We start from the raw sequence: 13,989 nt of genomic DNA on the forward strand, positions 1-13,989 counted from the left end.
AAATTTTAAGTACTTTTATAATTAGTTTTACTAAAGGGAAAAAAAGAAAAAAGACGCAAATTATATCATAAAGTAATAACACAGTTTGCGTATGTATATGTACATACGTATATATATGTACATATTTACATATGTAAGTATGTTGAATGAACGAGATAGATAATTCAATATTCTCTTTCTTGTAAATTTTTACTATCCTTCTTCTTACGCAATAAATTAAAATGAATTAAATAAGATTAGTGAGATTTCATTAATTCTTTAATATATCGAAACCAATGTTATTTACTATAATTTAACAATTCTCATTGTTATTAATCTTTCTATTGAATTCATCCATAATATACATATATATATTATGGATTTATATATATATATATATATATAAATTCATTCATAATATAAATTAATATCGTATAAATTAACCTTTTCCCGGTTCTTGTAAAAGTTAGCTAGAATATTCTATAACTAAAAAGGTGAGGTTTTGATCGATTAAATACAGATACAAGATTACTTTAAGTGTGATTCACATTGACCGCATGCATAAATATGTTTAGCGGGATGTATATATCTTCGATATAAAACATATATCAAAAAGTATACTTTTGTAAAAATGGCTTTAATAAACAATAAAGTGTACATTTGAAAATGTCTCGATTAAATAACACACATATATTAACGTACAGTAGCAACTATACAGCGTATTGGACGGGTATATATAGCATGACTACACGGGAACGTACTGGAAGATTCTACAATTCGCGAACTCTACCTCAATGCTTACCGTCATTGATTGCATGCACTGTGCTTTGTCACATGGGCTGTGTTCGTTTCCAAGAAAAGTTTCAAGAAAATTCTACAAATTATATAATTCAAACGATACCTCAGAAAATAAGAATAAAATGAGAATATCGCTTTTATCTAATAATTATTATGATTAAAAGAATAGATATGTTCAGCTTTATTGATATCGATGAACAAGTTTTTAACATTCTATGATCTTTTCATACGTTTATACATAGTTTATAATATACATATATCTCTCTTAATAATAAAATAAAATATACCTAGTACAGGAAATCTAAAAGCTTATAAAGTACCGTAAAATGTTCCATATTCTTTTTTATTATCTTTATTATTATCATTTACGTGTGTTCTTAGAAGCCAAATGTTAGCTGTAAAAAATTATACGTTATGAATACATAATTTACTGCTTTTATTACAATGAAATATAATAAATTTAATATGTCAATTTGTTTAAAAAATATATTATTTAGTCAAAATATGAATAATTTTCAAATAAATGAAAATAAGTTGTGAAATATAAATGACTTTTTTTTTAATATAACCTTGTGGTATTTTCATGGTTATTTAAAGCTTATGATGTTTATATGCATACATATATATGTATATATACAAACTCATAAGCAGATACATTGTTCATGCGTCACAATTGGTATAAGAATGTGTATGTGTTACATGTTCATTATACATGTAATACAGATTTTCAAGTATATACATAAATGGAAATCGAGAAATGTTTGTTATATTGAATCAATATATTAATATGACAGCAAGGAAATTTAATAATACGAAAGATATAAAATTCTAGAATAGTCTGTCCATTTGTCCGATTTTATGCTATATTAATCATTAATTAATGGATATTATTAATTTGATAATGAATTTAAATTTATAATGTAGCATAATATCATTTTAATTTAAGAACGAATACGTGATAGAATATATGTATATTTCTTACGATTTTTCTATTAAATTCGTTGTTATTATGTCATTATGATGATGCAGCATTATGATTCATTGAAATTGACGTCTTTTAACATTGACATATGTACAATATGTATGTACATACATACATATATATCTATAAATAATTATTATTAGAGATATGTTATTGTACAAAGTGAATACGCATTGTATTTAAATTGTGTGTAATATAATGTAATATAATATTCATTGTCTGTAATATCAGCTTAATTTTCATACATATGTCAAAAGTGACACGATCATAAAGAGAATACGTAATCTATAAAGGTTATACAATTGTCACAGAAATTAAGGAATCCTGAAACAAAGCAAACCATAACCATGCATGGATATAAATTTCCCATATACTTGTGTGTGTAACTACACACTTTCTAGAACTAGCTACTAAATTTTTTCCAACTTCCTTGTACTCTACTTCCGTATTATCTGTTGTTTCAGCTGGAGATTGTTTAAAAAATTATTTCGTTTATACTTTGGCCGTTTAAAAAATAGTTACAAGAAATTAAAATAATTTTTGTGTTTTGTAAACTTCTTTCGAATTAATCAATAACCACATAAAATTCCACCATTGATATACGTAGTTCGTGGCGCGTATCCAGTAATGACGCAAGTCTAACAGAATCTAACTTCTGATTGGTTGATAGAAGGTGCTTGAGTAGGAAGAACATTCCAGAAGCGTCCTCTGGGAAAGTAATATATACCGAAATGCGGACACGGGTTCTTCACTCACGTTGCGAATCGTCAAACGGAGAATCTCTTCACTGTCCTACGAAGCGAACTTTTACAAGCGAGTAAAGAAAAGAAAGGTGTGTGTACCCGCTGTATCCGTATTTGCTTCTACAATATTTGACACTAATCTAATTGGAAAATCATTTCAACGTTTTGTCCATAAATTTAATTTCCATTTGTATTTTGTACAGAAAAAGCAAAGATGGCCAAAGCACCTGCAGTTGGTATTGATCTCGGCACCACTTACTCCTGCGTTGGTGTATTTCAGCACGGGAAGGTGGAAATCATCGCCAATGATCAAGGAAATCGTACAACACCTAGCTATGTTGCATTCACCGAAACTGAACGGTTAATTGGTGATGCTGCCAAAAACCAAGTAGCCATGAACCCCAACAACACCATCTTCGGTAAGTCTATTTCATCAAATATTTTTCATATTACGTCTCATTCGTCTCATACGCTATAAATCTTTCCTTTTACATACTGTGAAAAATTTGTTCCGCGTATGTTTTTGTATTTTTTGTTGATGAAATAGAAATCATTTTTTGAAATCTTGAATGCATTTTTGTAAAATTCCATTATCTGATAAACATTTTCTTCAAATTATTTATATCCATTGGAATTGAAATAGATTTGTTAGTACATGTGTAAAAATACAAAAACTAATTTGTAGATTTTGTAATTAAGTATTATGAAACATTTAGATTTTTTCGAATGAAAATTTTATAAAATTAATGCTAATGAAAATTTCCATATTATGTAGATAACATTCTTTTTTAACATTATTCAAGATGTGTTTTTTTTTTACTACAGTTTCTGAATTAATTTTAAACTAGTTTTTAACGATATTAATTAATTCAATTTTTATGAATTGACATTTTTCTGAGTATTTAAATTATTATTGTAGTAACATAATGGGAATGGTTGTAAAATGACAATGGTTTGTTCGTTTTAATTAATGATAAAATAACATTATTTTGAAATTTTGTAAATTTGCGTGGAGAATTTTTAATATGGTAGACGATGAGAAGCTCGATCTATAATATGTAATGGATATGCGTTATGTACGCACGCGCAGATGCAAAGATGTTACAGGCATAACTGTTAATGGTCGCCATTACGTTATCTTTGTTTCGGATTATTGTTTAATAAATATGGTACTTTTATTGAATTAGAAATTCGAAATATTACAAGATCTTTCTATTTATCTTATTAACGTGATGAATTATTTCAATAAAAATTTTTCACATAAAAGGCGATTTTTTATTTTATAGAAGTCTTAAAAATAATGTTGGGGACTGGCTGCTCTGAGAAGTATATAGGCTATATATAGACAAGCATATATAATACGAATTCCCGCGTGTTTTTGGAGTGATTGAAAAGATTTAAAGCAACTAATATTATATTTAATATATTCATAACGGTTTCGTATCATTCAAGCATGTAATTCAAAAAAATATTCATAATATTTTGTTTATAGCATCCATTGCCTTTTTTATTGGTTCATTTAACAGTAGTTAGTATTTTTATAAGATAGTATTTTTATAAGATAGTATTTTTATAAGATAGTATTTTTATAAGATAGATAAGATGAATTCACGTTTCTGGTCCCCAACCGTTGCAAAATGAAAGAAGCGAAATCACGTTTTCAGTCCACACAGTGTTAATATTATAAAAAATAGCACAAACGCTTATTGCGTTAAAAATGTTGTTAAACGACATTAAAATTATAGTCAAATTTTATATTCAAAACTGAAGTTTTAAATTGAGAATACAAAGGATAAAGAAGTATTTAATTTTCTACTTATTTTCAGATGCCAAGCGTCTCATAGGCCGCCGTTTCGAGGATCCTACTGTTCAGGCTGATATGAAACATTGGCCCTTCACTGTTGTAAATGATGGTGGCAAACCCAAAATTCAAGTATATTACAAAGGAGAGACGAAGACTTTCTTCCCTGAAGAAGTGAGTTCAATGGTCCTGGTAAAGATGAAGGAAACTGCTGAGGCATACCTTGGTAAGAGTGTCAGCAATGCCGTGATCACTGTACCTGCTTACTTCAACGACTCGCAGCGTCAGGCAACCAAGGACGCTGGCACCATCTCGGGTTTGAATGTTTTACGTATCATCAACGAACCCACCGCTGCCGCCATTGCTTACGGCTTGGATAAAAAAACTACCACCGAGCGCAACGTCCTAATCTTTGACCTTGGTGGTGGCACCTTTGATGTCTCAATTTTGACCATCGAAGATGGCATTTTTGAGGTCAAGTCAACAGCAGGAGACACTCATCTTGGCGGCGAAGATTTCGACAATCGTATGGTCAATCACTTTGTCCAAGAATTCAAACGCAAATACAAGAAAGATCTGACTGCAAATAAACGTGCCCTTCGTCGTTTGAGAACAGCTTGCGAACGTGCGAAACGCACTTTGTCTTCATCTACTCAAGCTAGTATCGAAATTGATTCACTCTATGAGGGAATTGACTTTTATACCTCAATCACCAGAGCTCGATTTGAAGAGCTTTGTGCTGATCTCTTCAGAGGAACACTCGAGCCAGTGGAAAAATCATTACGGGATGCCAAAATGGATAAGGCTCAGATTCACGATATCGTTTTGGTTGGTGGATCCACGCGTATTCCTAAGATCCAAAAGTTACTGCAGGACTTCTTTAATGGGAAGGAATTGAACAAGTCTATCAACCCTGATGAAGCTGTAGCTTATGGAGCTGCTGTACAAGCTGCTATTCTACATGGTGACAAATCTGAAGAAGTACAAGATCTACTGCTTCTTGATGTAACACCTCTATCTCTTGGTATCGAAACTGCTGGTGGTGTTATGACTGCCCTTATCAAGAGAAATACTACTATTCCAACAAAACAGACTCAAACCTTCACTACATATGCTGATAATCAACCAGGAGTATTGATTCAAGTTTATGAAGGTGAACGTGCTATGACGAAGGATAACAACTTATTAGGTAAATTTGAGCTCAGTGGTATTCCACCAGCCCCTCGAGGAGTTCCTCAGATTGAAGTCACATTTGACATCGATGCCAATGGTATTCTGAATGTCTCTGCAGTGGATAAATCTACTGGGAAAGAGAACAAAATTACCATTACCAACGACAAAGGTCGTCTTAGCAAAGAAGACATTGAAAGAATGGTCAATGAAGCTGAAAAATATCGTAGCGAGGATGAGAAACAGAAAGAAACTATCGCTGCTAAGAATGGTCTTGAGTCTTACTGCTTTAACATGAAGAGCACAGTGGAAGATGAGAAACTCAAGGATAAAATCAGCGCCAGTGACAAGCAAGTTGTATTAGATAAATGCAACGATATCATTAAGTGGCTTGATGCCAATCAGTTAGCTGATAAAGAAGAATATGAACATAAACAGAAAGAATTAGAGGCTATATGTAATCCTATTGTTACAAAGTTGTATCAGGGTACTGGAGGAATGCCTGGTGGAATGCCTGGAGGTTTCCCAGGAGCAGGAGGTGGTGCTCCTGGTGGTGGCGCATCTGGTCCTACTATCGAAGAAGTCGACTAAATTGTTGCTCGCTTGCCACTGCCTTCTCCATGATTTATTCCTATGCAGAGGATAACATTAATTCGAAGAACATAGAATTTCACAACTGCGGTCTTTCGTTCCTGAGTATTAATTTATCTAGGTTTCAGTTTTCTCTTCTACTACATCGTAAAAATTATTTTAGATTTATTTATTCTGTTTTTGTAAAACTAGCCAAATAATTTTCAATAGATTACAATGCGTAAAAAATAACTTTATTGTACTTATAATCCGATAATGTCGATAGAAGATCAGTTGTGATGATTTTCTATGTTCAAAAAAATCATGAAAATATAAAACAATCCCTGAAACTTACATATTTGTTTACAATTTATTACCTTTCCTAAGTGAGAATCTAAGAGTTAGTGGTTTAACACTTATCCAATCGAATAGTGGAGATCTCTTCACTGTGAAGTACATCGCGCATGACAGAATGGGAAGATCGCCCTTTTTGACCTTAACATCGCGTTTTCTTTTTTTTTTTTATTATCAATTATTGTTTATCTGGAATTATTCCCAATTAATTGCGCTACCTTTGCTGCTTTTATAAAGTACAGTATATATTAAAATACACCAATATAATGGTGTTAAAATAAGTTACACTATCAGTTATGATTAAATAAAGTTATAATCGAACGATACCCCACACTGTAAAAAAATATTAAAATGCATTATGAATTTTTAATTTTACCTATATTTTTTGCATAAACTACAAAAGATAATTGTTATATACTTTTAATTAGATGTTTTGTATAAACAATATGTGAAATCGTTAAACAAAATCATTACCGTAAAATATAATTGACCACTTAAATAATTTTTAGACTTCTTTGTTTTTGAAATAGTGAATATTAATCCGCATTGCTTGGAAAATTGCGCGGTGGACAGCGTATAGGTTGGCTTGTCATTGCGGTGAGAAACGTATAGCTCACTGTGGCGCGCGCGGTTGGTTAAGTATTAAAATGAACTTGTCATAATATTTTGAATAAATTGAAATATCCAATTCCATAGAACGTCATTTATATGACTGTCGAACTACCTCAATGTTAAATATATTTTATTGTAGTAAATAATTTTATAGTCCATCCCAAAAACAATATTTTAAGTAATTTAAAAATTCAACATTTCGTACATTTAAAGTTAGTGAGAAGAATAATATCGCTAGTAATAATTAAATTTTATGAACTTTTTCGTAATTCTTTAGTCTTTTGTACAGAAGAAAAGGAGACAAATTATATAGTAAAATATAAAGGAGAATACAGAGAAGCATCAAAAATTAAAATGTAAATGAATTCAAAAAGGTAAAAATTATTTTAGCTGCAGTTATTGAGCAAATAAAAAGTTCATTTCTATTCAAAAATTTTAAAGAGGTCGTGGGAAGTTTTTTTTGAAACTTAAATTGGTCCTATATTTTTGAATGTTTATATATATATGTACATAGCATACACATTAACTATACAGCCAAATAAATGATTCAACCATGGTGTTCTTTATAAAATAAGAAATAGGAAGAGTCTCTCTTTTTATCAATTTGAATTGTAACAATCATTGTAATAAAAGACTCAGAATACTTTCCATGAAACTAAATTTTATTTGCAAGCACAACAGACCCGAATGCTACAGGAAACAATTGTTCAATAATTGATAATATAATGATGAAAGTTTCACAAATGGAGGATAATATATAATTACATGTTACGATTTATACTAGAACTTGATAAATTTCCTAACATATACCCGAAATAATCTGAAATATAACACGCGGTAATAAAATACACAATGGAAACGCGAAATTCGAAAATAACAACGTAAAGTACAAGCATTATCATGAAAAGAATTAAGATTCATGTGCCATAGTAGTTGCAAACAATACGGTTGATTTCCCTTTCTTCTTCTTCTTTTTCTTTCCACCTCCATTTTTCTCTGTTTCTAAAAAATAAATAGATATCAAATTTGAATTGTGCTTATTAATTATTTATAAATAAAAGATACAATTAGATGATTCACATCTCAAATAAAATGATAAACTAATATATATAATTATAGTTACAATATAGGACTTACCTAACTTAGTTTGTTGTAAAGCAGCTGCTAAAGCATCACCAAAATTCTGACTGTATGATGGTACTGAGACATAATCTTCTTCTTCTTCGGTGTTTCTCGAGGGCGTCTGAACAGTCAGACTAGAATATTGTTTCCTATGTGTGGAGTTAATCGATGGCCATAGTGTTTGCGATTTCAAACGTGTACCAGTATTTCGCAACATTTCTGCAAATGATGGTCCCTGTTCGTGAACGACATTATCAGTTTGTTTAGATGCAACCATTTCGTCAAATGTGTTGGAAGATGGACTACTAGCTACGCTTGAAGCCGCCGTAGATTCTGGTGGTGACGGAACACTTTCCCTGCAAACATATTGAATGTATGATGGAATGTGATACGATAGTGTATTGTGTAAGTATATATACTCAGAAAACAGCAATTCTGGCTGCCATTGAGGAAAATGTCGCCGTGAATCAATGTGTACAGCAGGAGTTGGATATCTTCCCATTCGCTTATTTTCTTCCTCAGTAATTTGTTTTTCTCTTTTTCTTTCGTCACGTTCTCGTTGTTGCCTATGTCTGTGCCTCAGTGTCAACTGATCTATAACGAATCATAACATAGATTGAAATATCAATAGAAATTAAGAACTGCAAATACAACGAAAAAATTACCTTGAAATGAAGATAAAACCTCCTCTGACACAATTGGTGGCTTTAATTCAATTTCAGCTACCTCGAATTGGCAAGTTAATGGCAAGTGACATAAGTATCTTAGTCTACGTCTTAGATCTTCTGTAAGACTTCCTCCCTCTTTTTCGAGGAGTTTTCCCATTATCACATGAGGGGAATTTTCAAGACTGCCATATTGCATTTCTAACATTTTTACATTCATCGCATGAAGATACAGATGCTGCCCATCTTCCGCTGAAAATCATACACGTATATTAAATATAATTTTTCATAAATAAATTAAATATTATAAACAGAAATAAAAATAATAAAAAGTATTTATTAGGGACCTTGGTAAAAATAAAAGAATTTTGGTATGTCTGGGGTTAATTGAACGCCGTTAGACGAATTTTCCGCAGATTTTAATATTTCTTCATCCACATCTTTTTTATTCTTTTTTATTGAAGTATTTGTTTCTTCATAGTCTTGAGATCTTGATTGAGATAAATGTTTCTCAATATCGGCTTTTTCTATTTGTAATTTGTAGGCCAATGTTGAAGTTTCATTCAGAGGAATTTCTGATTTTACCTGTAAAAAATTTCTTTTCTTACAGAATTTTGCTATTCGCAAAAACTTTTACTTATAATGCTTTAAGTTAGACAGTAAAAGTCTATTTTAAGTAATTTTACCTTTTGTAATAATTCCCCTTCTCTTTTCGAAAGTTCATCAAGCGCCTGTTCAAAATAACAATTTTCCGGAGAATCAGGATTATCTGATAGTTCAAATTTCAACTGTGTACGTTCACATTCAATGATATTCATCACCTGAATTATAATTCATGACACGAATCATAATTAGCATTGACGGTTTAAAATTTTTACACTTTGATTTTTGGAAGACTCAGGAACTTACATCTTCTGTACTTGCAATAAGGAGTTTTGAATACACTTGATTGCTAATAGTCTCTGATAGTGGGAAAAAGCTTGTTGGATTTTGAATTAGAGATCCAACAGGTACTGCAAGCAGTGATCCTTTCTCGCGGCGCATCAAACGTAAAGTGATAGTATCTCCTAAATTTAACGTACTTTGAGTGACTTCGTTAACACTGAAATAGAAAAGAAAAAAGAGAGTTTTAATTCCTTCACAAAAATTTAATTAAAAAATGTATTATTATTTATACATTCAAATAAATTACCTTTTTAAATCAGATTTTTGAACAGATTCATCACAAATAGGACATTTACGCGAGGGTTTATCAGAAAGTGATAAATAATGAAGGATACACGGCCAACAATAGACGTGACCACAACGTGTTATTTTTCCAGCAACAGGTGGATATAAACATATCGGGCATGATAAGTTCTCAGAACTGTGAAGTTTCTAAACAATAAAATTTCATGATTATCATGATTATTATTAAAATAAAAGGATGTAAAAAATCTTTTACCAACATATTTATAACTTACAATTTGTTCTATCAATTTCCAATCAACTAGTACATCAGGATCACTTAAATATAATGTATAATTCCCATTGGCATTTACAACAAACTGGCAACTAAAGAATAGTAAAATAATAAAATTTATGTTAGTATGTTATTAATACTGTTAATTTTATATCATTGTCAGTATAATATAAAATATGTTACCTAGCTTGCAAAAACTGTTCTTTGCTGTATTTATGGCGTTGCACTCGTGGAAGGCATCTATTACTGTTCCGAGGCAAACCTTTTATCGATTTTCCATGATTCCATGTACCTGAACCTCCTCGCATTTCACGTGGTTCATAATGAAAATTCAGCAGATGATTCAAGTTCTGCTTTTTACTTCCTTGGGCCACTACTGAGCCAGGCTCAGCTAATTCTGCTTGCACTACCTAAAATTTCAAATAATAAATTGAATCTAGTATTATATATAAATTAAATATGCCAAATACAAACGAATGTGAGAAGTAACCTTGGTATCCTCCTTTGAACTGCCATGATATTGTCCTTTAGGTTTTGGTCTCTTATCAAAATTTTTTGTTTTTTGTACATTACACTTCCTTGATTGTTCAGATTTTGAAAAATTGCTAGTACCTGCTGATTCACGTCTGCGCGAGCTCCTTGGAAAAAGTTTGTTTATAATATCTATATAAATAATAATTTATAATTTTTTAAGTTTTTCAATAAGACACTGGTATAATTTCAAACTATGCATATGTATAAATATATATATGCATATATATATATATATATATATAATGAAAAATGTTTCAGATAAAAATTGAATGTTTTGAAGAGGATATAATTTTATGTGATTAGTTTTTTACAGGAGGATGCGTAGAGGACATATGAAGGTCAAGTTTGCCGTTCTAGATGAAATAATATATTTTTGATCTCGTTAGTTGATCTAGATCATAATTCTATATAAAGAGGTATTAAATCTCTTCTTATGAAAAACATTAGTTTAGGAAATATTTTAACCAATTATTCAAAAATAATTAAATATTATATATATACTATTTTCGAAGTAGACACGTATACTAGATTATACATCATTCAAAACCCTTTAATTTTCTTTAATGAAATTCCTTTTTATCTTCTATCGTTTCACTATAGAACTATACAACTATAGCTTGTCCCAGTTGCGTGGGATACCTTATACAGAATTAATTAGTATTTAAATTTGTATATATATTACAAGAATGTTTCATATGTACCAGTCTATGAATTCTCAAAGAATTCAATGGATTATACAAATAATTAAAATATTTTATCAAAATAGATTGAGTTACAAATAGATATAATGAGTAGTAGAGATCAGTATTTCTAAAAGAAGTCATAGGACATCAGAAATAAGTATCCTTTTTGTAAAAAGTAAGCAACTAAGACGTCAGCGAAATGGTGACGTCGTTATCGAAGCAATCAACATTCGGATAACGCACCTTGGTTTTTTTTAGCATCAGCAGGAACCCCCTTTGCGGAGGATTGCGGAAATTTCGTATTTTTTTCCATTTCTGGCACGAAAGCGTTCGTGCTGAATTCCAGAGTTGTTGAGGCTACGGTTTCCTCCGTATGGAGAAACAATGTATTTCTGCAGGCCCTTCATCTTCTTCAATAAGCCATGTTTCGTTATCGTCAAAGGTGAAGAAAAATTCCTTGAGATGCCGATAGTCCACGGCCGATGTGACGGTACTAGGGTGACCAAAAACACAGGTGTTAACAGAGCAAAAGCTCTGCTTTGCTTTTCGTCGTAAACGATGATAATCCCAATTTCTGGCTCAACGGCCAAAAGCGATCGCGATCTCGTCGCTATGATGGCGACGAAACTGATGACTTGCGCAAGCAGTAATACGTGATACAAATCAAATACTAGAATAATTTACAGACATTTTGATGATGAGCTAATATTATTAGTGTGGATTTTGATTCTTTTTTTATCTCTATAGATACACATTAAAAATGATGTATGTATATAGAATGCGTAATTTTCGATATGACATTGTTGGATAATATAATTTAACTTCTGTTTTACAAAAACTTTCGTCCAAATTCTATCATATTTCTTGTATACCTATGTAGTATATAATACAAGCTGTAATGATCATTTAATGTTATTGTATTTTAGAAAAAATAAAATATTGGGTCCTTTAGAAAATTTGTTCCGATTTACATTTCGTTTCGATATACATTTATTGAATTATATAGGTGCTATTTTGTTCCTTTCTCCATCTTTCATGCAATTTAAATATTCCATCCTTTCAGAACCTCTCAGGTCTCTTGGAGAAAAACTTTTCAATATGATCTTTCTTGTCGATCAAATTACTTAAAAATTGAAACGAACTTACTGGGCGACCCAATACACACAATACAGTTTTAATTTATTTTTTGATAAGCTACATGTTATGTTATAGTTACATGATAACTACATGTTGTTATAATTGTAAGAGTAACAATTGAATTACCGATATAGTAATACATATGTTAAATATGTTGATTTTATTGTAAATAAAATTAATTTACATTAACTTAACATAATTTTAATCAAGGTCTAGAAAATTATATAAATTAGTAATATATTGAAATTATAGCTGAAATAGTTCTGTCAAATGTTCAGTCACTGGAAAATAAGAGCCTATTTTTAACCAGTTTTTGACAACATATTTATTATAAAGTTGCCCTAAAAGATGTCGCGACGAGCTTGTTCTTTACATGTTCACCTAGTAATGTAATAGCGGAAAAGGAATGAATGTAACGAATGTAGGAAAAAGTAATATGTATTTAGTATTTACGTAAGAAGTTATTACACTTTACTTATATTATTATTCGGATACACCACTATCTTTATATTTATTGCTTTATATAAGATGTATAATTAAAGGTTATCGTTAAAAAGAAATTGTTCTCGTGGAATAAGCAAATCGATATTTATATCATACCCTCCTATACAAAGTAACAGTAATACAGAAATAGTAATGTCCGAATAATAATATGAGTAACTGTATATAATTTCTGTTATTGCTAAAAATTTTATATTTTAAGTATATTTACTTTTTTAATTTTTGATTCTTTATGTAGAAAAATAATTATACTAACTTTCTATTATTTCTAAGTAATATTGATTTCTGTATTTACGATCACGCAGTAATCCTCATCTATAGTGCAGGATAATTTATTAATCTACTAAAAAAATGTATATATGTAGAATTATACATGGTGCGCACGTTTAAGATACGATGAATTTGTATATCCAAAATACACATACATAGTTTTAATTTTAATTTTAAAGTTAATGTTAAAGCAATCAAAAGTAACATTCTAGGATAAGCAATAAAAAGAAGGAAGGTCTTTTATTTTTTATATTGTACATGGATTCGATAAATATAACAGTTAAATGCGAACATTTGCGTATTCGATAACGGAAAATACTAGTGGACATAGCAATATTTATTATCTTTTATTTAGAAAGTTATAACATTTTCTTAGGTATATACACGCGGTTTACATGTAACATGAAAACATGGTTGCATTAAATTTATTTCAAAATTAAAATATTATTTATAAAGCATGTAAAATAAAATTTCTAATTACAATTTTTTATTTAAAAGACCGACGCGTGAGACCTTTTTGGATGCCGCGAAATTCCGTGCATGCGCAGACATATGTTCGTCTGGTTTGAACTACGCAGTGTCACGTGACCTCAGCGCGTATATACG

The 13,989-nt window shown here is 30.5% G+C and overlaps 2 protein-coding genes across 4 annotated transcripts; one reads left to right on the plus strand and one right to left on the minus strand.

Moving 5' to 3' along the window:
* The first annotated feature begins 2,441 nt into the window (after positions 1-2,441).
* On the plus strand, positions 2,442-6,397 carry LOC132906334 (heat shock 70 kDa protein cognate 4). Its single transcript, XM_060958440.1, has 3 exons — positions 2,442-2,591; positions 2,706-2,921; positions 4,329-6,397. Exons 2-3 carry the CDS (start codon positions 2,717-2,719, stop codon positions 6,062-6,064), a joined length of 1,941 nt encoding a protein of 646 aa, XP_060814423.1. The 5' UTR covers positions 2,442-2,591; positions 2,706-2,716; the 3' UTR covers positions 6,065-6,397.
* A 1,253-nt stretch (positions 6,398-7,650) lies between these two features.
* Positions 7,651-12,116, minus strand: LOC132906330 (E3 ubiquitin-protein ligase RNF10). 3 transcript variants are annotated; one of them, XM_060958421.1, is made up of 12 exons: positions 11,719-12,116; positions 10,749-10,921; positions 10,442-10,668; positions 10,260-10,350; positions 9,989-10,173; positions 9,706-9,898; positions 9,483-9,617; positions 9,144-9,381; positions 8,797-9,048; positions 8,551-8,725; positions 8,147-8,487; positions 7,651-8,011 (listed from the first exon to the last, which is right to left on the minus strand). In XM_060958421.1, exons 1-12 carry the CDS (start codon positions 11,786-11,788, stop codon positions 7,920-7,922), a joined length of 2,172 nt encoding a protein of 723 aa, XP_060814404.1. In that variant the 5' UTR covers positions 11,789-12,116; the 3' UTR covers positions 7,651-7,919. The 3 variants fall into 3 exon arrangements, with proteins under 3 accessions (XP_060814404.1, XP_060814402.1, XP_060814405.1); XM_060958419.1 differs by having other exon boundaries at positions 9,144-9,399; XM_060958422.1 differs by lacking the exon at positions 11,719-12,116 and having other exon boundaries at positions 9,144-9,399; positions 10,733-10,856.
* Positions 12,117-13,989: the final 1,873 nt, after the last annotated feature.

The sequence above is a fragment of the Bombus pascuorum genome, chromosome 4 (genome assembly GCF_905332965.1).
Source record: "Bombus pascuorum chromosome 4, iyBomPasc1.1, whole genome shotgun sequence".
NCBI lineage: Eukaryota > Metazoa > Arthropoda > Insecta > Hymenoptera > Apidae > Bombus > Bombus pascuorum.